At 38.2% G+C, this 27,257-nt stretch overlaps 1 protein-coding gene across 2 annotated transcripts in view; it reads left to right on the forward strand.

The window, feature by feature from the left end:
* The window catches only part of PRKG1 (protein kinase cGMP-dependent 1), a 1,262,482-nt gene that overhangs the window by 817,843 nt on the left and 417,382 nt on the right, over window positions 1-27,257 (forward strand). For both annotated transcript variants that reach the window (XM_060102657.1, XM_060102651.1), the window contains exon 4: window positions 2,141-2,246. In XM_060102657.1, the coding sequence (XP_059958640.1) occupies window positions 2,141-2,246 (106 nt within the window). The remainder of the gene's footprint in view (window positions 1-2,140; window positions 2,247-27,257) is intronic.

Consider the following 27,257-nt stretch of genomic DNA (forward strand, 5'->3'; position numbering starts at 1 on the left):
TAAGATCTCTAGTAGCTTTCTGTTGTTCATCAAATTAATAATCCTTGCTTCCTGTGCCTGGCTTCCAGGGCCCCGCATCAACCTACTCTCAAATTGTGTAGCAACCTTATAGAAATCTCAACCATTGCAGTCTGTTTTATCCCTGACTGGACTCCCGCAGCCCAAACTCACTTCCAGCTGTGCTCTTGTTTATGTACTTTCCCCACTTGATTACCCTTTGTGTCTCTCTCCTCGTTCAACTCCTATCACTTGTTTAAAATAAATTTATTTACTTTTGGCCGCATTGGGTCTTTGTTGCGGCTTTCTCTAGTTGCGGCGAGTGGGGGCTACTCTTCGCTGTGGTGCGCGGGCTTCTCATTGTTGCGGCTTCTCGTGTTGCGGAGCATGGGCTCTAGGGGCACAGGCTTCAGTAGTTGTGGCATGTGGGCTCAGTAGTTGTGGCTCGCAGGCTCTAGAGCACAGGCTCAGTAGTTGTGGTACACAGGCTAAGTTTCTACGTGGGATGTGGAATCTTCCTGCACCAGGGATTGAACCTATGTCCCCTGCATTGACAGGCAGATTCTTAACCACTGCGCCACCAGGGAAGTCCCGTATCATTTTTTAAGGGTCTACTTCTTATGAATCTTGTCCTGATTTTCTCAGTCCTTTGTGGCTATATCATCCAGTTCTATGGTTCGTCTCAAGTAAACAGGTGTTCTGGAAAGGAGCCTGGATTCAACAGAGGAACTAGAATGTGACTGGAGAATACATGTGAGATGAGCATTGTTTTCTGCTGAAGGTTGATTTTTGAAGTCTATTTGGAATGGAGCCATGCACACACAGGTCCTTGCTGCTTTGTTCTTTTTCTACTTAACTGACAATCTTTGTTCTCCAGTAAAGAGCTGGCCAAGGGAGAAGTCATGTTTTCTTTTTTAGCTTCAAACAATTTTGCAAGGAAAAATTAGGTAAAGTTCAAAGATAAAGGTTTGCTTTAGAGTGCAATATTCCTTTTATCATCTTTTTCACCTGTTCCTCTGTGGATTACTTCTAGCATCCTCCTGCAAGGCACATACATGGCCTGATTACTTGAGCATTTTCTCCTCTCCCTTATACCCAAATCTTGATCTATTGCATTCACTGGGCTTAGTCTGAGAACTGTGAAGAAGAGAGAACTGCATTCGTCCATTTTTGTTTTTGGATCACTAAACTATACCTCAGCCTCATTAACTGGTCTTTCTCAAACCCCTGCACAGCCCTTCTCTACCCCATACTCCATGGGTACTATGTATGAATTGTCTTTTTTAGTTCATGTGCTAACCTAAAATATTTCTATTATGAAAATTTGCAGACATACAAATAGAGAGCATAGTAAAACATGCTTCTTGAATACCCATCACACAGATTCAATTACCAACATTTTTAGTGTACTCTTTTAAAACCTAAGTTTATCTTAATATTTTGTTCTCTTATGCTATAACATCAGTCTTTCTAAAACTTGTCTTTTAGTCATGTGCTTAATAGATCGAATAGTGATCTCTTCTGTGGTATTCAGTTTCAATACTTAATCATTCATTGTTAAAGACAGTGGTATGTGAGAGAAATTAAAATTCAACAAACATAGCTAATATATTGATAACTTCATATGGTAACTTTGGGCACAGGTTACAATTTAATTGTAATTATTATTTCTATTCTATTAAGTTAACCCCTAAAGTTAACCCCTAAACCTGAAAACTAAATTTTCACCTATATTTTTTTAAATTAAAATATGATCAATCATGTGGGTCATTAACCTCATTCTGGTTAATTACCAGGCAGTGTTATTTCTTGTGAACCTCTTATTCTTCATCCGATTTCCTTTGTATATAGTCTTGAAATTACTAAATACTTTCAATGTGTTCTTAGACTGTCTCATCCCTTAAGGACATAAGAGCAACAGGAATCTTCCTTATAGACATTAATACTAGTATTGAAAATTATGAACTACATTTTGTCTGTAAGAATACTTGCCTTCTTAACTAAATAGGATAGCTTTATGATATTAGCTTTAAACCAAGGTTAATCATTTTTATTCCACTGAATAACTCATTGCTTTTGCACATTATAATTCACTGTTGAAATTCTTTAATTTTTTTTCCTATTTTTTTTTCTTTTTCTGCAGCTCTTGTAAATGTGAAACTCTGGGCCATTGATCGACAATGTTTTCAAACAATAATGATGAGGACAGGACTCATCAAGCATACCGAGTATATGGAATTTTTAAAAAGGTAGGATGCTTTCTTTTCTCCTGAGAGTGTTTTATTGTCTTTTCAACCTTCCTCTGAAATGCAGCCCAGGGAACACTTTTTGCCTTTATCTCAGTCTTATTAGCCTACAAATTTGTGGAAGTACAAGACTTTGGACTGGCTTCTTTCTATTTCTGCTGCCAAATTTCATGATAGTTGGTTAAGTCAGAACTTCAGAGTTTCATACAACATCCTGTCATAGAGGAGAGCAGCACAGAGGAGAGAAGCAAGTGAGCATTTGCAGGAACAATGACAACAAAAAGGATATTGAGTCCATCTCTAACTGTTGATCAATATATTTGCCTCTTCTAAAGCAACCCACAGTATAACACTGAATCATCTCTGTGTGAGGTTCTGTATTAAAGATCAGATGACTAAGATGAAAAGTTCCAAGAAGAAGTTTATTATCCTTTAATCCTGAATTTAATTTCCCAAATTAAATTCATTTTATGTTGCAGTTCTGAGGTATCAAAAGCTTTTCTTTTCCTGATATTATATATTATCATAATAACTCAGTATACCATAGGAATTGGAATAAAATGCCAGCTTTCGTTTCTTAGGAATATACTGATAGTCACTGAAATTCATTTGTCTCTATGCTTATTTTATTTTAAAGAGTATATATTATCATTAAAAAGAATATTGACAACTTTGACTTTTTTTGAAAAATAGTTATTTTGTATAATTTTTCTTTTGAAACAGAACCATCACTAAATAGTGATGTACAGAGTATGTGAGCTAAATGGGAGTGTAACACCAATTAAGATTTCATTTTTGAGTGCTAGAATGTTAAACTGACCTTTTTATTTTTGGTGGAGAAATGGTTTAAATGGAGTCAAAAAATCATATTTTGTGTCAGTGATGGAAAAATCTTAATGGATATCTATTGAATTTTCTTAAATGCAATTTTACTGTTCCTTACTTGGGTATTTCTTTTGGTTAACTTATTGTTTCTGATTACATTTTTTATTTCCACATAATTTTTTCTTTATTCCTGGTAAAAGGGCAATAAAATTCAAATATGACATCAGGTGAGACCATATTTAAAAAAATTACTCTATTGGCAAGGTGTTGGTTTTTTTACTAAAGGTGATTGAATGAAACAGAAGTGGAAATATGAATTTCTTCTGTTTGAAGATTAGTATAGTTTGCGAGGAAATTAAATTATTCAGGTGCCATCTGTGTATGTTATATATGTATATATATGTTGATATGTGTGCTGATACATAGATGTGTGTATGTGAATGGAGACAGAGAAAGAGACAGAGTGAATGTTCATTTTTAAGCCTTTATTAAAGTACAAGTTATTGATTTCTTGTGATGCAGCCCTGACAGAGAAAGATCCCAATTGGTAATCAGTGAAATGCTTGTATGTGGAACAGAGTTAACTATTTATCTCACATACCTAAGAGCTGGGTATTTATGATGCTGGCTTCAGCTTCCATAAGTTAGTTTTCATAAGGAAATGGAATGAGTGCCAATGCTGTCTTTCATGGCTCCAACAGAAACTCTTTTTTAGAGGCACAATTTCAGGAAATTGTAGATGTCTGTGTGTGTGTGTGTGTGTGTGTGTGTGTGTGTGTGTAATTGACCCTGGATATACTTTTATTTTTGTTTTCTCAGAGATGCCCAAATTTGTAATCTATTTTGACAATTCAAACCTTAAACAATAAAAGTTGGTTCTCTTAGACTGCGTAAACATTTCTTGTTGGTCACCTTAGAGCAAGTGGAGTTTAACTGATTTACTAAAAGAGACAGGCACTGACTTTGATGTCACTCTTCATCTGGCCACTCTGTAAAACAGCAAGTCCACATCATTTGTGTATGTAGTAGAGGGCTGGGAGTCCAGAGAGGTGACAAATGACCACTGTTGCCTGGGGCCAGCTTTAATCTTCCTAAATTATGACTGTGACCAACTGGTTCTCTTTCTACAATGCTTCAGTGGCTCATAGTTCCTGTTGAATTAGTTACAGCATCATTAGCTGGGTATTCAAGGTCCTCCCACAGCCAATGGCAGCCTGCTTTTTCAGCCAGGTTTCTTCTTGCCCCAGGCAAACCAAATGATTCCATGTGCCCAAACAGACCTTGTGCTTTTATATAGCACACTGCCTCTGTTGCCTTTTCCCCCATTGTCAATGTTTAAATCTCTCTCTTCTTTTTATATTCAACTAAAAGCTGCCCTTTCCACAGATACTGATGGTTCTACTGGGAAACAATCTCTTTCTTCTCTGGAGCTTCATTTCTACCATGTGTGTTATTTTCTACTTTATTATAATCTCACTGCTAAACTTATCTCTACTTTTAAACTACAGACTTTTCAGGACTAGAGCTATTTCTTAAGCATCTTGGTATTCTTCTTTGGCACACATCTTACCACTTTGTAGACAGGCAGTTTACAGGACAGTAAGTGTGGGACAAGTACGTAATTTGCAGGGCCCACTGGAAAATAAAATTCAGGGCTCCTTTTGCAAAAATTGTGAAAAATTTCAAGACATTGGTGGCATAGTATGAAACCAAGTATAGGGATCTTCTAATCTTGGGCCCTGTGCTATTATACTTGTGAAACTAAGAGTGAGTAATCATTCCTCCTTCACTTTCCCAGGTTAATGCTTGCTGCCATTTATTTTGCAAGGCTGTTGGGATGACATAATATTCCCCAAGGAAATGTAGATCTTGTCAAACTAAGATGACCAAAATTAATTAAACTTTTCTACCATAACTTCAGAATTTTTTATTTCCCTGTTTATTGTTGATTTTAAAATTCTGCTTACCACTCTTACATTATATAAAAGCTTTAAAAGTTTATGTAGTTAAATCAGCCAACTTTTTACTTTATGGTTTCATGTTTAGAAAGACTTTATCATAAAAATGTAGACTTAATACTTAAATCCTCTGTAGCAGCCAGTGTGTGTGTGCATGTGCGCTTGTGTGTATGCGCATGGCGGGGTGTTTTTCTCTAATATGTTTGCTAAATAAAACTTTCATCTGAATTTTTCTACTATAGATACATATACTTTATAGTTTGTTAAGGAGTTAAAGCAATGTGATACAATCAGAAAAATTAAAACTCTAGCAGATAGTATTAGAAATCATCAGAATTCTTCGCAGTGAGGTTCTCTATGGTACATTGGAATTCCCTCCTAATGTAGGACTTTGAAGGGTAGGGACAGGCTAAAAGAGGAGTGATTCTGTATCACTGCTCATCTCTCCATACCACACTTCACTTTTCTAAATAAGCAGTAAATTTGGAGGGTGAGAAAAGGAGGGGACACATCAGGCATGTAAGTGCACAGACAAAATGCAAGGCTTTTTCTTTATTAAAGTCGGTTTTTTTCATTCCAGTGTGTTTACTCATTTTGTAACCACCAGTCATGTGGTCTGGCCTCCTCTTTGCTATTAAACTCCACATCAAACCGTGATTCTGGTTCTTAATCCTATTTAGTCGTTTCTCTTTTGTGCTTAAATTTCACATTCCCTGATGTAAACACAGATGTTCCTATGCAAGCATAGCAAAATATATATATACATATATATTTAAGGGGCAGTGCTGCTAAGCAAGGTACGATTGCTACAGGTCCAGTAGCGATTTTGTGAGCTGCATTTTCTATCTTCTTTGGCTACTGAAAAATGCTGTTGTTTTGCAGTTGGATTTTGAAAAATAACTGCCAGAGTTAACTGCCAGAATTAATTTGTGTTGCTTTGTTCTGAGCATATCCTCTGTGCTACTGTTGGCACAGACATCTATATCCAGAGGAGCATTAGAATGCAGCTGTGTGACCACTGGGATATGCTTGAAGGAACTGGGTTTTCTGTTGGCCCCAAACTGTGATGATGCTGAACCTCTATTTATCTTAATGCCTCCTTGACAAATCAGACACAGCAGGGACTGCTTGGAATTTAAGCTACTCAATCAAGCCTGTCGACCCACAAATAAACCTTTTCGTGATCCACTAAGGAATCTTTTGGTAAGGCAGATATGCTCGCATCATCATTCTGCATAAAACCTTGCCATGACTACTGCTCATTCCTAAGATAAAGTAGGTCTTTGGCACTGTCGTCAAAGCCCTGCTTCCTCTGGCTACTGCTGACCTCCCGAGGTTCATCTTACTCCATCTTCTCCTTCCTTGTCTTCTCATTCCCTCTTTGCTCTAGTCACGTGGTGAGCCTTCATTTCCTTATATGCTGTGTTCCCTCCCAATGGAGATCCTCCTAAGAGACTCCTCTCCCTGTGAATGGATACATTTTCTAGGGTGATCTATGGTGTAGTACCCTGGAAATGGTGTGCCATTATGGCAGAAAAAAGAATCTGATCTCTCTCAAACAATTACAAATTTCTGATTTACCTTCCTTAGGTTGAAAGAGAAATTAATAGTATTAGCCACCAAGTTTCATGTTGTATTCTCAATAAATAGAATTTTAAAGTTTAGGGATTTTGAAGTTCTTTACCTATTTGATTCTCAGCTGACTCTCCAACCGTTAAGGAATTTGGAGGTAGTTTTCAGTTTTAAAACTATCAGTCATGTGGTTTGGCCCTCTTTGGGCAGAAGAGTGGATCTTCTCCAGGGATCTCTGATCAGATCCCTGGAAGCTAATTTATAACAAAGCCCAAAGCTAATGGCTCCCTATGAGGGCCGTAGCAGCATCCACATACAAAGTGTCAAGGTGAGGAGTAGGCCTTTGGCAAATCATAGAACTACTCTGTTGATTAAGCCTTCTGCCCCAGTTTTCTCATTGAAAGCCCTGGTATACATTTTGATGCTGTGTAACGGTTCCTTATTCCGTATGTCCATTCCTAGGGAGTAAGCCCCAATCTAGTTTGTTATTCCCCCTTATTCTCTAAAACAATAATACTTGTATATACATCTAACATATAATTAAATAAATGTTACTTACATATGCATATTAGAAAAGTAAGTGATTCCTTTAAAAAAAGCAATATGACTTTGTTCTAGAAACTTCACTCTATCCTTTGGGTATCAGAATGACCTTCACTATGTGGATAATTTCATTTGGGGTTGACTCTATGACTTCAGCCTATATCCCAGACTGGCCTTCCTGAAATGTCTTTAATTGCTTTACATTTCTCTCACCTGGTAGTTTTGACCACACCTGTCACTAGCAGCAGCCTAGCCTATATAATGATGCATCTTCATGTCTGGTCTCATACATCAGTAATGATTAAATTTTAGTTTTAGAAAAATCTAAGGCAAGATATAGTTTCATCTCTGTGCACATTTTATAGGTGAAGGAATTGAGTCTCAGAGGCCAAAATAAGCTCACATTCACTTAGAAACAGAACTTAGAACTTAGTCCATACCTGGACTCAAGTTCACAGTTCATTCACAGCTTCTAATGAAGCTTCTCACTATAGTAAACTTAACATGAGGGTGGGTTAGTGGTATTTTCTTTTTGCCACTCCACGAAGGTAACATACTTATATTATTAGTTTGATATTATATAGACTTTTTTCTGTACTTTATATTATTAGTTTGATATATAGACTTTTTTCTGTACTCTATATGTTTTTAATTTCGGCCTGGGGTAAGGAAATTTTTAAATGCCTTGCAAGTTTTTCCTTCTCTGATCCAGTTTAAAAACGCCCAAATTTCATTTTCTTATAATTCAATACAACAGGTCACCTTGTTTCTCAGATTTTTATTGTTTATCATATTTATAAAAACATAGGGAGAGATTTAGAGTTCTTTGAGTAGAATACAAACTTGTAAGGGATATGAGAGGTTGCTCATTTCACTAATGAGAGAGCCGAGGCCTAGATTGGTTATAGGAGTTGTCCAAAGTCACATGGACAATTGGTAGTACAGTTAACCCTTGAACAATGTGGAGGTTAGGGGCACCAACCCCCATGCACTCAAAAATCTGAGTATAACTTACAGTCAGCCCTCTGTATCCATGGTTCCTCCATATCTGCCATTCCACATCCTCAGATTCAACCAACCATAGATCATGAGGCACTCTAGTGTTTACTATGGAAAAAATTTTTCATGAAAGTGGACCCATGCAGATCAAATCCCTGCTGTTCTGGGGTCAACTATATACTGATCCAGCTCTCTGCCCTCACGTAAAGCTGAAATTCAACTGTCTTTTGTTCAAAACCTCCAGCATATAACTCAACATGATCTTGACTAAACACATGTTCCAGTGTTTCACAATTCCTCTATGATATGTTTTAATACTCCTACTAAGATTGCTATATTGTCCATAGGAAGAGAAAGTAACTGCTTATACCTGCCCTTGTAATATCAGTTTTGAATGACAGATGTGGGGTGGGGTCTGGAAATTTACATTTTTAACAAGTCCTCAGGTGATGCTCATGCATTTCGTCTGGGGACCACTCTTGGAAATCATTGATCTAGAATATAAGATGAAGGTAGAAAATATATTTCAAATATTTTAAATGTTTGTATGACTTGTTATGAAAAGGGTACTTGTTTAAATTTTGGATTCAGCATCTTATAGGTATGTAATCTTAGGCAAGTTTCTTTAAACAGACTCTCAGTTTCTACAACCAAAAATAGGATACCCTCCCATAATGAAGGATTATAATTAGGAATAAACAAAATATGATAATATGAGCAAACAGTTACTGAGTGTGTGCTAAGCAATGTTCAAAACACTTTAGATGTATTAACTTATTTAATCCTCAAGAAAAATCTTTAAGTACTAGCATTTACATTTTACAGATGAGAAAACTGAGGCCAAAGAGTTAAAGTTCCACAGCTGGTTAGGGGTAAAGCCAGTAGTTCCAGAACCGATCTAAACTTGGTCGCATACTACCTCAGTAACTGCTGGATACTCAAATATTAGTTCCCACCCATTGCTGCCCTCCTCAACAAATTTACATTTACTTTGCCTGGAGATTTGGGTAGTTGACTTTGTCCTTGCTGTATCTGGGTTTCCCATTTACTGTATTTTTTTCTCTAATATTGCCCTTTCCCCAAACCTCAGTAATTTTTTCCTTCCTCCCACCCCTGAGGATATGTTCTTAGAAATAAATGCTCTGTGATAGCATAAGAGCTGTCACTTTAAATGGTGATGAATAAAAGTGATGATGTCTTAGAATTCCTTAGGCTCAGTGATGTTTGGAAATCCACCACCTGTATGTCAGCAGGCACCATTATTACTAAAATGGATATTAAATGACCAAGAACTAAGGGTCAGTGTCTTTTGGCATCAGAGGAAAGTGTCTGTGGCTTGAAGCTCCTTTCTACCCTCCTGCCTGGAGCTCTTCAAGCACAGATGGTGGTCTTTAGGCAGGACCTGTCCTTGCTTAGTTAAGCTGAGTTCTGTGAACTTCTTTAAGGAATTGCACTATTTGGACATTTATTGATGGAGTATTTTGGTACACTTTAGTCTGAAGAAATCATGATGCTACATTTTGGGCACAAATTATGTAGGGGACAACATAGTCTAATCAACTTGTTGAGATCACATTTGTGGAAAAGCAAAATCACGATCCCACTTTCCCTAGATTTTAAAGGGAGAGATGGCAAAAGAAGGTGCATATGGAAATAGTTTTAGGGATTTTGGACCTTTTTAAAAAATTTTCAAAGGATAGGTGACAGACCTTTTAAGCTCATAAGCTTTGAGCTTTAATAGAGCTTTTCTAGAAGATTGTGAAACCTGCATTACAATTAAGCTTTGCAAAGCTGGCATAGTTTTAATTTGATGGCAAATAATGTGACGAATAAAGAGGCACTTTCTCACAGCATTTTCAAGTTGGCCTGCTTACAGCCCATTTCATGGTAGCAGATCCATTCTCATTAAAGGTAACAGAGGAGCAGATAAATGTAAAAGTGGCCATTAATTTCATGCTGTCATCTAGCATTTGCACAAATGTCTCCATATTGATCCTTTTTAAAAAGAAAATGTAATCTGATATTTGCATAATGATATAGTGATTAAAATTATTCATCTACAATGCTTACATATAGGCATACTCACCTCCACATGTGTGAATTCCTTCTAATTCTTGCAAATAATTAATAAGACATCTGATTTATGGTATTTGTGGCTAAAATTGTCCATTTAAGTCAAGTAATGAGTCTTATACAGACAAGTACTGTTTGGGTCTGAGGAAGACAAGGCCCCAACTAAGGGACTTAGTACATTGATTCATTATGCTGCTCCTTCCTGAGTCTAAGCTTGAAAGGATGTGTCCCTTTGGGGATTATAGGCTGACTTTCCTCCATCACGTTCCTAGGATAGTTTCTCAATACTCTGGGGTTTAAAAAACTAAAACAGTGTGATAAAGCAGTTTAATATTCTTCCATTTTATTGCTGTAGTTTTGATCTTTATAAATCATTTCTGTAGTGAGGCTTCTTTATTTTTTATTGAAGTATAGTTGATTTACAATACTATATTAGAGGCTTATTTCATTTCTGTATCTTTCATACTGAGCCTACTTACTGTCCTATCTTTTTAAAATGTTTTGTATGCCAATGATTGGTGCATCTGGGAGGGAGTTGTTTTCCATCAGGAGAACTACTCTGTAATGAACAAGTTCAAAAGGAATCCATGAGCTTTTAGGGAAACTAAGACGAGGAGCTCCTTGGATCCCGGCAACCTAGATTTCTCCACTAGATGTAGAAATCTACTTCCCCACAGCTGGAGAGAAATCTGAGAATCTGGAGTGTGGATGAGGAAACTCTGTTGAGGGCCAAAGTAAACATCCGGGTGATTTAGACAAAGTATGTGTCTCAGCTTGTATGTTTTATCTGTCGTGGGAAGAGGAGAATACATCAGTTTGTTTAGAAAAAGCCTGAATAAGGAGAAATATGACTCATAGTTTCTGTTTCTAGGGTTTGTGTGGTGTGTGTGGTTTGTTTGTTTGTTTGTTTGTTTGTTTGCTTGGAATAAAGTAAGTCATAATTTATTTACCAATATGACTTTACCAAGGTGACCTCTTAAGCTTAGAATCTGGCTGTTAAGCAGAAAGGGTATCTCCAAGCCAGACAGTCCTGCTTTTCTGCTTTGCCTCAGGTGTAGGGAAAGTGCGCTGGAATGGGAAGCCATGAGAGGGAGCAGCTGGCATGATGTCTGGTAACAGAAAGACGGGCTGGGTTCTGATCACTCCCCCACAGTGAGAGTTTTCAGAGCAGTGGAGACAAGGGAGGAAACAAGAACAAAACAGCCCACACCTGCTACTTTATACACATTATCTCACTTACCTTTGACGGGATTCTTTGAGGGAGTTGGCATTATTCCCATTTTATTGAGGAGGCAACTGGAGTTATGAAAATGATAAGCTTTCCCAGCATCACACAGCTGGATTCAAAACCAGACCCGGTCCCAAAGTCCTTGTTCTCTTGATCACATCAGGACAACTTCCTGAAAATGGATAATGTCAGGAGATAAATGGATGAGTATTTATTATTTTTTATATATAGAAGAAAAGAGCCAATTGGTGAACATATTAAAATAAAAAGTCACAAGGATAAATAATGATGAAATTTATTTGGAAATTCATTTCTTGATGCATTTCAACCATTGAAAAAAATTCCTAACATTAATTTGTGTGTAATCATCTATCCATATATGAAAGGAATCGTGAGGTTTTGAAGAGTTATTTAAAAACAGAGGGGAGAGGATATTTCTTCTTTGAAATCTCCTGATAAGCATAGTATTTTAAAATTTGTATGTATACAACAAATGATAGAATATTTATGTCAAAGCCTAGGATTCCAATTAAGCAGTGTAACTTCAGTTATTCTATAAATACATAGGGTTTAAAATTATTCAGTACTTTTGAAGAAATTCTGTTTTCTCAGTTTACTGGATGGGGTCCAATGGGTAAACATTGCATTCCATGTTTGGAAAAAACTCCTTAAGTCCTCTGGTCTGTTGTGCAAACAGAGATAAATTAAAGTTGCCTCAGAGGATGGATTTGTTTGTTTTATTTTTTGAAAGAAATTAAATCCATGAGTAAATTTAACACAGACAAGGCCAAGATTTAAGGCAATACAAGGAACATATTAAAATTCAAGGACTTTAGTTGCAGAGAATTCTGAATTGTTAAAAATTTCATCTCTCTTTTGCTCATATGCACTCTGAACTCTGTATACTTAGAAGTAGCATTGTTTGCTGAAATTATGTCCTGGTGTTAGAGACAGGGGAGTTACAGGGAATGAGAGATTTTTGTTGTTATTGTTACTCTATGTTCCAGTATCGCCTGGATAAAAATATGAAAACATACTATAAGGCTATCCAACAGATAAGTCTGAAAAGTAGCTAAACCCTAACCAGCAAGAAGTTATTGACTGGTCTTTTAGTGAAGTTAGTGAATATTATTCTAAATGGCGTTAAGCGAACCTTCCTTCCTCCCTTCCTCCTTCCCTTTCTCCCTCCTTTTCTTCCTCTTCCCTTTCTTCTTTGCTTCCCACCTTTCTCCTATTCTTCCTCTCCTCCTCCTCCTCCTCCTCCTCTTTTTCCCTCAATAAATAAATGCATTCAGATGTAGTAGTAGTCAGTAGCTTCTTATGGGTAAAGTTTTTGGTGTTTTGGTACAAACAACATGTGATCAAAAGGGTGGATTAAAACCAATATATTCTGCTATGTTAAAAATATTAAATTCATATTTTAAGTACTTTTAGACACTTAATACAAAAGGTGAAGAGTGTGCTAAGTATTTAGTAGTAATGATAGGACCACCTGGCAAAATGAAGAATTCTATATTGGATGTGCAGAATTAACCCAAATGAGGTTTTGTTACCTATATTAACACATAAAAGTGACCTTTTGCATTGAATAAGAAATAAGATGAATCTATGAAAGTTGGAGTCTACTCTAGGAAAACAATTTTCATTCATTTAGCCTAGTTTAAGGATGTATTGTCTCCCTAATGACAGTTCACTCAGTCTTCACTCTTGATGACTTAAGCTCTGATTCTCAGAATTCTAATGGCTAGTTAATTAGGCTCTCTAGCACTAAACTATTTTTACTTCAATTTGAAGCTCTCTAATAAGACAAGAGAGATCCTCGAGTTAAAAAAAAATCAAGCTTTTTAGAAAAGAGAGAATTTTTCTATCACTAATAATTATTCTTTTTTTAAATCTTTATTAGAGTATAATTGCTTTACAGTGGTGTGTTAGTTTCTGCTTTATAACAAAGTGAATCAGTTATACATATACATATGTCTCCATATCTCTTCCCTCTTGCATCTCCCTCCCTCCCACCCTCCCTATCCCACCCCTCTAGGTGGTCACAAAGTACCAAGCTGATCTCCCTGTGCTATGTGGCTGCTTCCCACTAGCTATCTGTTTTACGTTTGGTGTGTATATATGTCAGTGCCACTCTCCCACTTTGTCCCAGCTTACCCTTCCCCCTCCCCATATCCTCAAGTCCATTCTCTAGTAGGCCTGCATCTTAATTCCCGTCTTGCCCCTAGGTTCTTCTGACCATTTTGTCTTTTTCTTTTTTTAGATTCCATATATATATGTTAGCATACGGTATTTGTTTTTCTTTTTCTGACTTACTTCACTCTGTATGACAGTGTCTAGGTCCATCCACCTCACTACAAATAACTCAGTTTCATTCCTTTTTATGGCTGAGTAATATTACATTGTATATATGTGCCACGTCTTCTTTATCCATTCATCTGTTGATGGACACTTAGGTTGCTTCCATGCCCTGGCTATTGTAAATAGAGCTGCAATGAACATTTTGGCACATGACTCTTTTTGAATTATGGTTTTCTCAGGGTATATGCCCAGTAGTTGGATTGCTGGGTCATATGGTAGTTCTATTTTTAGTTTTTTAAGGAACCACCGTACTGTTCTCCATAGTGGCTGTATCAGTTTACATTCCCACCAACAGTGCAAGAGTGTTCCCTTTGCTCCACACCCTCTCCAGCATTTATTGTTTGTAGATTTTTTGATGATGGCCATTCTGACCGGTGTGAGATGATATCTCATTTTAGTTTTGATTTGTATTTCTCTGATTAATGATGTTGAGAATTCTTTCATGTGTTTGTTGGCAATCTGTATATCTTCTTTGGAGAAATGTCTGTTTAGATCTTCAGCCCATTTTTGGATTGCGTTGTTTGTTTTTTTGATACTGAGCTGCATGAGTTGCTTGTATGTTTTGGAGATTAATCCTTTGTCAGTTGCTTCATTTGCAAATATTTTCTCCCATTCTGAGGGCTGTCTTCGTCTTGCTTATGGTTTCCTTTGCTGTGCAAAAGCTTTTAAGTTTCATTAGGTCCCATTTGTTTATTTTTGTTTTTATTTCCATTTCTCTAGGAGGTGGGTCAAAAAGGATCTTGCTGTGATTTATGTCATAGAGTGTTCTGCCTATGTTTTTCCTCTAAGAGTTTGATGGTGTCTGGCCTTACATTTAGGTCTTTAATCCATTTCGAGTTTATTTTTGTGTATGGTGTTAGGGAGTGTTCTAATTTCATTCTTTTACATGTAGCTGTCCAGTTTTCCCAGCACCACTTATTGAAGAGGCTGTCTTTTCTCCATTGTATATTCTTGCCTCCTTTATCAAAGGTAAGGTGACCATATGTGCATGGGTTTATCTCTGGGCTTTCTATCCTGTTCCATTGATTGATCTATATTTCTGTTTTTATGCCAGTACCATACTGTCTTGATTACTGTAGCTTTGTAGTATAGTCTGAAGTCAGGGAGCCTGATTCCTCCATTTCCATTTTTCTTAAGATTGCTTTGGCTATTCGGGGTCTTTTGTGTTTCCATACAAATTGTGAAACTTTTTGTTCTAGTTCTGTGAAGAATGCCAGTGGTAGTTTGATAGGGATTGCATTGAATCTGTAGATTGCTTTGGGTAGTAGTCATTTTCACAGTGTTGATTCTTCCAATCCAAGAACATGGTATATCTCTCCATCTATTTGTATTATCTTTAATTTCTTTCACCAGTGTCTTACAGTTTTCTGAATACAGGTCTTTTGTCTCCTTAGGTAGCTTTATTCCTAGATATTTTATTCTTTTTGCTGCAGTGGTAAATGGGAGTGTTTTCTTAATTTCACTTGCCGATTTTTCATCATTAGTGTACAGGAATGCAAGAGATTTCTGTGCATTAATTTTGTATCCTGCTACTTTACCAAATTCATTGATTAGCTCTAGTAGTTTTCTAGTAGCATCTTTAGGATTCTTTATGTATAGTATCATGTCATCTGAAAACAGTGACAGTTTTACTTCTTCTTTTCCAATTTGGATTCCTTTTATTTTTTCTTCTTCTCTGACTGCTGTGGCAATCAGGATGGGACAGGGGTTAAAGAAGCAGCTGATTTGGGGGCTCTGGCTCACTCAAGCCGAGAGGAGGGAGGGGCACGGAGTGCGGGGTGAGCCTACGGTGGTACAGGCCAGCATGACGTCGCACCAGCATGAGGCGCGCCGTGTGTTCTCCCAGGGAAGTTGTCCCTGGATCACGGGACCCTGGTAGTGGCGGGCTGCACAGGCTCCCGGGAGGGGAGGTGTGGAGAGTGACCTGTGCTCTCACACAGGCTTCTTGGTGGCGGCAGCAGCGGCCTTGGCGTCTCATGCCCGTCTCTGGGGTCCGCGCTGTTAGCCGTGGCTCGCGACCGTCTCTGGAGCTCCTTTAAGCAGTGCTCTTAATCCCCTCTCCTCGCGCACCAGGAAACAAAGAGGGAAGAAAAAGTCTCTCGCCTCTTCAGCAGGTCCAGACTTTTCCCCGGACTCCCTCCCGGCTAGCCGTGGGGCACTAACCCCCTGCAGGCTGTGTTCATGCCACCAACCCCAGTCCTCTCCCTGCGCTCCGACCAAAGCCTGTGCTTCAGCTCCCAGCCCCACCCGCCCCGGCGGGTGAGCAGACAAGCCTCTCCGGCTGCTGAGTGGTGGTCGGCACCGATCCTCTGTGCGGGAATCTCTCCACTTTGCCCTCCGCACCCCCGTGGCTGCGCTCTCCTTCGTGGCTCTGAATTTTCCCTGCTCTGCCACCCGCTCTCCGCCCACGAAGGGGCTTCTAGTGTGTGGAAACCTTTCCTCCTTCACGGCTCCCTCCCACTGGTGCAGGTCCCGTCCCTATTCTTTTGTCTCTGTTTATTCTTTTTTCTTTTGCCCTACCCAGGTATGTGGGGAGTTTCTTGCCTTTTGGGAGGTCTGAGGTCTTCTGCCAGCATTCAGTAGGTTTTCTGTAGGAGCTGTTCCACGTGTAGATGTATTTCTGATGTATTTGTGGGGAGGAAGGTGACCTCCGCATCTTACTCTTCTGCCATCTTGAAGCTCCTCCCACTAATAATTATTCCTCATAGCTCTTGTTAAATTGCTCTGGCATCTCAAAGTACATGATTAACTTCTTTAAATAGTTTTTTTTTCCATATAAACTTAACAAAAACCTGATTATATTTTTTCATACTTTTCTCTCTTCCAAGTAAACAGAGGATTCCTTTCAGAAAATTTTATAAATTGTCAATAAAGGAATAAAGTGAAAATGCCTTTTTATTTTTAGATTAATGCCCTAACCTAAGATGAAAACTTAATTCCTTCTTTGGACATATAAGCACTCTTTGGAAAGACCCTAGCCCACTACAAATGTAGTGGACTTAAGTACTAGTGCATCTTACTCTTCCTTTTCTGAAAAGTGGCAGACTTTATTCATACTTAAGGTTCTTAGGCTCAAATTAAGACAGAATTATTCAAAGCAGATTTTAGAATTAACAAATATACTATAGAGTTAGACCTGAGTACTTCAGGACTCTGTGGCTGACATTATTTTTCTGATCTTTTTGTCTGAGCCACATGTTTGATCTTGCTTATTCAAGCTCTAGGTGTTTACTCTGTGGAAATCCCAACATCCATAAGTCCCTTCAGTACTGTCTTTGTCATCAAGCTCCATCATGTCCATGTATACCTTGATATTTTGTTTCACCAACCTGCCTATATCCCTGTCCTGCTGTCGCCTGGCTCGTCTGTTGCTGCCATCAACACCAATTAATTTGGTCTCTCTGGAATTAGTTGAACTTGAGTGCAGTATAGTAAACAGGTAGTGTTTTGGGATGATAGAAAAAACAGTATGGTCTAGGGGAGTAAGTGGGCCTGAGGTTGAAATGGGATGTTGATGAAGGAGCCGAATGCAAACCAGGGAAATAAGTCAGTAGTCTCCCAGCACACTGGAACAGATCTGGAGTTTATGTGAAGCTGAAGGTCTGTGCTTAGGACAGAATCAGTGAATGAACCACACTGGAATATCATTTTAGCTAAAGATTTTGATACACCAGGAAAAAGCCATAACTTGGGGAGAGATGAAGTTGAGAATAAATTCATAAGCACTGAGAATTAAAGGCATCATAATCATGAAAATTGAGGAATAGGAGATAGCTTTATATGGATTTCAAATACCTTTTAAAAATATAGCTTTTCTAAATTATTCCATTTTAACTGTTATACATTAATAAAAAAGCATATTTTATAAAAATTCTAAAAAATGAGAGAATATTACTTTCCAAAAAGATACCTGCTGTCAGCATTTGAGGATTTTAGTTATATTTTTTTACTCATGTGAAAGTTTTACCTAATTGTGCTCATGATGTGTACACAGCTTTTAATGTTGTTGTTAATGTAACATTACATCTTTCCATGTTATTTAATATTAAATCTTTCCACACTCTTGGCCGTCATATGCTGTCAACCATTGACTTCTCTACTTGAGATTAAAGGACTCTTAGTTCTGGGCTTCCCTGGTGGCGTAGTGGTTAAGAATCCACCTGCCAATGCAGGGGACACGGGTTTGAGCCCTGGTCCAGGAAGATCCCACATGGCACGAAGCAACTAAGCCCATGCGCCACAACTACTGAGCCTGCTCTCTAGAGCCTGCGTGCCACAACTACTGAAGCCTGTGTGCCTAGAGCCAGTGCTCTGCAAAGAGAGAAGCCACTGCAATGAGAAGCCCACGCACGGCAACGAAGAGTAGCACCCACTCGCCATAACTAGAGAAAGCCCATGTGCAGCAATGAAGACCCAATGCAGCCAAAAATAAAAACAAATAAATAAATAAACTTAAGAGAAAAAAAGAAAAGGACTCCTGGTTCTGCGAGACCAGGGGACAGGGTAGATGTAATAAGAAAAGACTTAGAATGGTGGTAACACAACTTCAACCTACTTATGTGCACTTGCTGTGAATTCCACGCACGTGCTAATCGTACTGCCCTCGGACAGTGGAGAATGGTTAGTGTCAGGAAAAGATCCTGGAGAGGAGTGAGACTGATATGCAGCTTTAAAAAGGAAAGCTTGTGGGTTGGTCTTAAGTGTTCTTTTCATGTTGGGTTTTCAGATGCGTAAAGAAGGTTTTCACAGATCCTCTGTATTTTGATGGGAGAAAAAATTAAGTTAGACACTTCCTAATTTGGGTATAACATTTAAAAAGCATTTTTTATTGCAGTATACCATATGTACTATAATGTGCACAAATCTTAAGAGTACAAATCAATGCATGCTTATCTATTTATATGCCCATGTAACCAAGATCAGGTTACAGTATGTTTTCAGGTCCTTGGAAGGCCCTTCTGTGCCGCTTCCCAGTTAATCTCCTCTGTCAAAGATGACCATTATTCTGAGCTCAACCATCATTGATTAGTTTTGCCTGTCTTTCGACTTTATGTTAATGGAATCATATAGTACGTACTCTTCTGTGGCTGGCTTTTTTTGCTTAACATTATGTCTGAGAGAACCGTCTCTTCTGTTGTGTGTATCAATAGTTCATTCTATTTTTATTGCTCTGTATAAATATTCCACAATTTGTCCATTTTAATGACAACGGTCATTTGAGTTCTGTCTAGTTTTGAACTTCTGTAAATAAAGCTACTGGAAGCTTTCTCTTTTTTTCTGAAAGCTTTCTTGACCAAAGACATCAAAAGTGTCTTTTGGTGAGTAAATGCCTTCATTTCTCATGAGTGTATTCCTTGGGATAAAATTTCTGAGCCATAGAGAAGGCATATATTTAACTTTTACAGATCGTGCCATATAATTCTCTAAACTGGTTGAGTCAATTTATACTCCCGCCAACAATAAGAAGGTGTATTCCAGATCCTTGCCAACATTTCATATTTAAGATCTTTCAAAATTTTATTTCGCTAAAACATTTTAATAAAATAGAATATCAGTCTCCAAATCATTTTGAGTGCATATCTTAACATTTTTTTAGCATACTGCCATACACACACACACACGCACACACACACACACACACACACACATAGTATACATTCCTTTATAAATGAAATACAGGTACTTCTGAACTAAAGTATACAGAAAATAAGATTTTGGGGAAGTGAAATTAAAATAAATAGAGTTAGTAATATTCCTTTCATCAGCCCCATCGATTGTTGCACAGTTTTTGCAAGAAGACCTGTGATGTAAGGATCATAATGAAATCAGTGATTGCAGATGGAATGACTCTACTATCTTGCACAAAAAGCCTGTCCCTGGGTGCCCTGGGTGCTACCAGTTTCTCCTGGTCCAGTTTTAGAGGACAAACTAAACTAGATTAGACTGAAGTTTTCCTAGGTCTAGAATCAAAATATAGAAAAGATTTTGGGGGCTGATGATTGTGAGTCATTCCAGTGTAACCGGCCTCTCGTGTCTTCTCTGGTGCTGTGCATCAAGCTAGTGTACCCTCTGCAGAGGATGACTTTAAGGCATGCGTACGTGCCTGGATTGTAGACCATGTTTTTGTCCCATGTTTACTTTGCTTGTAGTTGATTTTTCCTTTGCTACTGGTGGTCCTTCTTAACTGGTGGTTCTCAAAGTGTGCTATGGGTATCCCTGGGCATCCCTGACACTCTAGGGGGATCCATGAGGTCAAAACTATTTTCCTAAAACTATTTTCCTGGCCTTCTCTGGTGGCGCAGTGGTTGGGAATCTGCCTGCCAATGCAGGGGACACGGGTTTGAGCCCTGGTCTAGGAAGATCCCACATGCTGCAGATTAACTAAGCCTGTGTGCCACAACTACTGTGCCTGCGCTCTAGAGCCCATGAAGCCCACACGCCTAGAGCCCATGCTACACAAGAGAAGCCACCGCAATGAGAAGTCCGTGCACTGCAGAGAAGAGTAGCCCCTGCTTGCCGCAGCTAGAGACAGTCCAAGCACAGAAACGAAGACCCAGCACAGCCAGAAATGAATAAATTAAATAATTTTAAAAACTCCCTATTTTCCTAATTATACTAAAGTGTTATTTGCTTTTTTCATTCTCATTCTCTCTCAAGGGTACAGTGGGGTTTTCCAGAGGCAAAAATAGCTAATGGAATATATGCTGATATATTTTTGTATTAGAATTTTCAAAAAAATTTTATGATCTAATATGGTAAATATAGTTATAACCCATACAAACAAAAATTCTTTGGAGTCCTTAGTAATTTTTAAAAGTTGTAAAGGGGGCTTGAGATCAAAAACATTGAGAACCACTCTTTTAAATTAAAACCAGATAAAATGAGGGCAAAAACTCTAGACTTTATTAGAAATACCCTTTCTAGTATTAGCATATGAAAGTAAAATATGTTAAGGAGAAAGGCTAGTACCAAAGCCTCACTAAAAGATGAAATGTATTTTTCACTCTTAGTAAAGTTATTAAGAGGATGATTGTTATGGGGGAAAATTGTTTTTTCAGTTATCTATAGTTTTGTAGTATATTTCAGATAAAAGTGGGCTTATGTCTTTCACTGCACTTTTAGGTTAATATTCTTTTTTAAAATTTGGAAACTTTTGAACAGATAGTAGTTTTCTGGTGGATAGATCCCTGCTTATAGAAAAGAAATGGGAATTTATTAAACAATAAATTCTATCCACTTCTTCTGTATAATATGCAGGCTGAAACTAACAACAGTGGAATCACCTTCGAATACAAAGTGATAACCTTGAACAAGTAGCTAATTTCAAACCCAGACAGCTAGTTTTTTAATAAATTTATATATTTTATTTTATTTATTTTTGGCCACATTGGGTCTTCGTTGCTGCGCACAGACTTTTCTCTGGTTGCAGAGAGTGGGACTACTCTTCGTTGTGGTGCACAGACGTCTCATCGCGGTGGCTTCTCTTGTGGTGCAAGGGCTCAGTAGTTTTGGCTCAAGGGCTCTAGAGTGCAAGCTCAGTAGTTGTGGCGCACAGGCTTAGTTGCTCTGCGGCATGTGGGATCTTCCCAGACCAGGGCTTGAACCTATGTCCCCTGCATTGACAGGCATATTCTTTTTTTTTTCTTTTTCTTTTTGCGGTATGTGGGCCTCTCACTGTTGTGGCCTCTCCCGTTGCGGAGCACAGGCTCCGGATGCGCAGGCCCAGCGGCCATGGCTCACGGGCCCAGCCGCTCCGCGGCATATGGGATCCTCCCAGACCGGGGCACGAACCCGTATCCCCTGCATCGGCAGGCGGACTCTTAACCACTTGCGCCACCAGGGAGGCCCGACAGGCATATTCTTAACTACTGTGCCACCAAGGAAGCCCAGCTAGTTTTAACGTAAGCCATGAGGCTTCCAAATTTTCTCAGTAGAAGATCCTTTCTCCTGTCTTCATATCCAATGTATAAAATTTGAGTGTATCTCTCTACTCAACAGTGTCAATTCTTGGCACTTCTGACACATGTCATAGAATCCATCCATGAATTTACTTTATCTAGAAATTGTTGAATGTTTCCTGAAACATTTTATTGGAGAGAGACAGGTTAGGGCTCAGTGTTGGTTATTCTTTGTGTTCTAAATTCTGTCTTGAAATAGTTACAGCATCAATGTGTAGCATGTTTGGACTATGTTAGCATTCCATAGAAATGTTAAAATGCTTTAAATATCCCTTCTCTAATTTTTATAAGGATTACATTCAGAGAAATTGTTGTTATATTATCCAGAATTTTTTTTATCCATGTGACAAATTCCCTCAAAGATTCAGTGCTGTGTCAGCATTTGTCATGTCTCCTGATGAGCATAAATACTTTATTCAGATACTGAGAACTACCTTTCCATTATTGCCTTGGTTGAGAGAAATTAAGTTCTAAATCTAATGCTCAATTAGAGTAAATTTAATGCCAGAAGTCCTGTTTGCATTTTTTCTCCCCTGAAAAATTTGATTTTGATATTTTAGATTTTCTTTCTCTAGTTTTATTTGTGTTTTGAGATTTTAAATTGTTCCCAGTCATTTGTGGATACAGGCATAGCTTAAATCAAATACATAAGTAAATGTTCATATCAGTGCATTTGTGTGTAACATGATTGTGAATGTTAAGGTGTTTCAACATTTGGAAATATTTGAGTTGCAGTTTTAGTTTGGAAAGAAGACTTCTTCTCAAGTCTTTGGAACTTTAATCTATACTGTATAGTAACATAATTTTTCCTCATTAATGGTTTTCAGTCTTTCCTTTTCACTCCAACCCACAAAAGATGGCTGACTTTGATTTTTAAGAATAGGTTGCTATAGCCATGATCTTGGTTATTAATGTTGTAAATAGCTAGGTGTGAGTGGGACATAGACCCACATTTTTTGTATGGCATAGAAATTAACGAGGCAAAGTAAACACAGACCAACTAGGTGGTTTTAGATTTTGTAAATCGAGTTACACCCGCATGATTTTTGTTGTATTCAGTTTCTGCCATGCTCTTTCCCCCTTTCTGTTGTTCTTTCTTTGATAATCAGAGGAGTAATGAGGCAAGACCAAAAAGACTTTAAACATTTTAAAACAAATACATTAAGAAAAAAATACAACATTTGTTCTAACCAGACAAGAAAACCAAGAAGGAATTTAACATTGAATTTTCACTGAGGAACTGAGATAAGAGCATTTTAGAAACAGGGACAGCCTAAGCAAAAGAACAGAGTTGGAAAAATTGAGACAGTTTATGATGTCTTTAGAGCGTCAGCCTGTGGTCTGCTCCGCCCTTCTCCCTTGTCTGCAATGGCTGCCTGACACATTTCTCCCCACCCCCAGCCTGCCAAATTCCTACTCTAATGTTTCTCCCTGAAAATTTCAAAGTGATTCATCTGATCTTAATTTGGTAGATGATAGGAAGAGATTAAAAGTTTTTGAGCAGGTGTCAGGGTTTTAGCTGTGCATTCCTAAAATTAGTCTAGAAGGAGTGTGTAGGAGGGGTTGAAGTATGGAGAAAACAGGAGACAAAGGCGGGGATGATCCATCATCAAGGCTCAAAACTGTCCCATTTTTGAAATCTCAAGATTGGAATCCCCAAGTCTGACCCTCATTTTTGATTTCCCAGCATTTGGATGAAGAATGAGAAATAAGAGAGGAAAGAAGAAGCGGGTGGTTTCCATGAACTCAAGGCAGTAAACAAGACAGTAAACTTGAAAACAGATGCCCTTTCAAGGGTACAATTCTAGAAGTGTAGTAAAGGGTGGGTAATGAGGGAAAGCTGTGTTTTTAGGAGCAATCATGAATTCTCCATCTCATCATCTCTTTCTTGGATGAGTTTACCAAGCTAACAGTTGGAGAAAATGCAATAGACACCATGGATTAGACCGTGGTGGTGGATTTAACATCTGTGATGTTGTAGGTAAGATGGAACAATTTAGGCCAAATATGAAGATAGTCCCATAGCACACCACTCTAAATGCAGCTTTTAAAAATTCCAACAAAAGAGACTAATAGCTTCCTATAATAAACCAATATAATATTCCCTGGCCCCTACCCCATATGTAAATTCTTAAGATTCTTTTTTAATAAAATATGTGGCAAAAGAAAAAGATTCATTGAACTGTTCCCTCTGGGAACCAAGAGTCTTTCAATTAAATGCAACTAGTTCTGCAGGCCTTTGTAGAAGTGCTGATGAAGGTTCAGCTCACAGCAAAAACTTTCAATTTTAGTAGTTTTCTTTGTACCTAGGCCTTCAAAAATGACCTAAAACCAAGACCCATTAAATGTTCATATCAGCTGGATGAACTCCCAGGCCTTTCTCATTTGGAAAACGGTGATTGCTACATAAAATAAATGTCCATGAGTGGCTTCTGTGTCACTGGGAAAGGGATTCCTTCCAGAAAACTGGAACCAAGAGAGCCAGGGTCCTTGCTTCCCAGGAAGAGAACAAAGAGGAAGAAAGGAAGGTGTTCTTTAATACTCTCCACCTGTTATTAATCATCAAAAAGAGAAACTGGGGGCTTCCCTGGTGGCGCAGTGGTTGAGAGTCCACCTGTCGATGCGGAGGACATGGGTTTGTGCCCCGGTCCAGGAAGATCCCACATGCCGCGGAGTGGCTGGGCCCGTGAGCCATGGCCGCTGGGCCTGTGCGTCTGGAGCCTGTGCTCCGCAACGGGAGAGGCCACAACAGTGAGAGGCCCGCGTACAGCGGAAAAAAAAGAGAGAGAGAGAGAGAGAAATTGGGGCATTTATGAAGTCACTTTCATCTTATTAAAACATAGTAAAATGGATAGGATGAAAAAGAATTCCACTCTTTCTATTGCTTGCAAGAAAAGATTAATTGAACAAACTTGCAGTAACAAGTTTAGTTTCCCCTGAGGAGAAAATAAACCACAACAGTGGCGTTTGAGAGACAGCATCTATATGGTACAGTCTATTAACACTAAGGGAAATAATTAGTTTTTTTAGTGATGACTGATGAATTATTTTAACTTATTTATAAACAGTAAGGCTACATCAATAAAGCAGAATTTTCTAAAATATTCAAGGCAAAGAAAAACACAATCCTATTCATTGATTATCTCAGCATTCAGACTTTTGCCCTAATTATTTAATTTCCTTGATTCTATAGAACTATTTCCATACCTACTCACCAACTGACAAGATTCTTATATAAATAACAAAAAAATTATGAAAAACCCTTGCGAGATTAAATATCATTTATTTCTTCAGTATTTTTGGCTAAATTTCATTCATAAAGAGAGTTAAATTGAATATAACATCTAACTTTCATAAACATTAATCAGAGCTAAATATCAGTAATAACTTACTTACCTGGAGTTGTTCTGTGAAACATGTGATTGTCTTATTTGAGGATCCTTTAGTGGAGAAAATATAATACCATGTTTTTGATACTCTTAACTGCTAGAGGTAATGATTCACTAAATTTCGTCTTGGGCTTATTAACACATGGGTCTGTATGCATTTCATCACTGAACTGCAGTGTCTAATATTCCTAGAGAACTAAAATTGAAGACCCCATATTAAGACATAAAGGGAGGCCATGATGATTCTGCATAAGTAGTTATATATATTTTTAAATATATTACTTTATTTTTCACTGCCATATTTACTTTCTAGCTGGAAAAGTGCCATCTATGGAATAAGAGACTGCTTCTCATAACTTCTGGTTTTTTGAACACTGAACTTTTCCATTTTCCTTCTAATTTCTGGAAGAAAGTTTGGAATCAAATTATCACATCTGATTAGACGACAAGATACTTGAAGGATCACAGGTTTTCTCTGGATCCCTGAGAAACTTTTTGTTTGTGATGATAAGAGCTTGTAAAATGACAGTGATGTCAGATGCTGAGGCTGTGGGCAACTGTATTTCATCATATAGAGAAGATATATCTGAATTATTGGAAAACTCAGTGAAAACTTCTCATTTTACTTATACTGAAAATGTTGCATATGCACATTTTTAGTATCTGTAGATAGAATAAATGGCAGCAAGTTGTCAAAGTGGCTCAAATTTCAACATAGTTTAGAAGCCTTGATTTCTAAAATTTTTACTCTAGTTGATCATCACATATTATAGGAGGAATTATTATTCTTCAAAAGATAAGTATATTTCATAATTCATACATAAAAAGATCAAAAACATTTTAACATATTGACTATGGTTTCTTGACAAAGAAGCTATTTGGCTGGTTCTTTTGTGCTGGGGCTTGTCTCCAGACAGATGGAGTTCTCCTTGCCTTACTGAGTAGATAAGGCATAGAATTCAAAACTGTGTTAGAAAATTACTTGCTAATGGCAAGGGGAGGAAGAGCCTTTACAGAAGCAAAATGGTGATTACTACTTTATATAAAGTATTAAAATTAACATCACTGATAGTGGGATAACTTGACATCTTATGGCTCTTGATGTGATGCAGTACAAAGTACATGGCATTATCTGTGAAGTGTTCTTGCCAACAATGTCAAACTGTAACCTAACGAAGCCTTTCCATGTAATTTTCAGTTTATAGGAAGTACAAAGATATGGGAACAAATTAAATGACCTGACAAGGAAACAATGAGACAGATAGACAAATTACAATGCGGTAATTCTTTAAGAAAACTCGCCTGGTCACTTCAAAGCATTAATGTAATGAAAAGATGTTCATGGGACTCTTCAAGATTACAAGAAACTAAAGAGGCGTAATAGCCAAATTAAATCTGTGTTAGTTATCTGTTGCAGTATAACAAATTATACCAAAATATAGTGGTTTAAAACAACAAACTATCATCTCATAATTTCTGTCGGGGTGAAATCTGGGTTCAGCTTTGCTAGGTGCCTCTGGCTAAAGTTCTCTCATGAGGTTGCAGTCAAGTTGTTGACTAGGCCTGAGTCTCATCTGAAGGCTCATCTGGTGGAGGTGGGGAGTGAGGAACCATTGCCAATCTCACTCACATGGCTGTCAGCAGGCCTCAGCTTCTTGCTGTGTGGGCTTTTCCACAGACCTGCCTCACAGCATGGTAACTGGCTTTTGTCAGGGTGAGTGATTCAAGAAAGAGCAGAGAATGCCCAAGATAAAATCCATAGCCTTTCATAATTTTATCTCAAAAGTGACATCCTGGGCTTCCCTTGTGGCGCAGTGGTTGAGGGTCCGCCTGCCGATGCAGGGGACACAGGTTCGTGCCCCGGTCCGGGAAGATCCCACGTGCTGCGGAGCGGCTGGGCCCGTGAGCGCTGGCCGCTGAGCCTGCGCGTCTGGAGCCTGTGCTCCGCAATGGGAGAGGCCACAAGAGTGAGAGGCCCGCGTACCACAAAAAAAAAAAAAGTGACATCCTGTCACTTCTGTATTCTTGTTCTTAGAAGTGATTCATTAAGTCCAGCTCACACTTGAGAGGCTACGGTGGCACAATTATATACAAGGACATGAAGACCA

This window comes from Mesoplodon densirostris, chromosome 1, assembly GCF_025265405.1.
Source record: "Mesoplodon densirostris isolate mMesDen1 chromosome 1, mMesDen1 primary haplotype, whole genome shotgun sequence".
In the NCBI taxonomy this organism is placed as follows: Eukaryota; Metazoa; Chordata; class Mammalia; order Artiodactyla; family Ziphiidae; genus Mesoplodon; species Mesoplodon densirostris.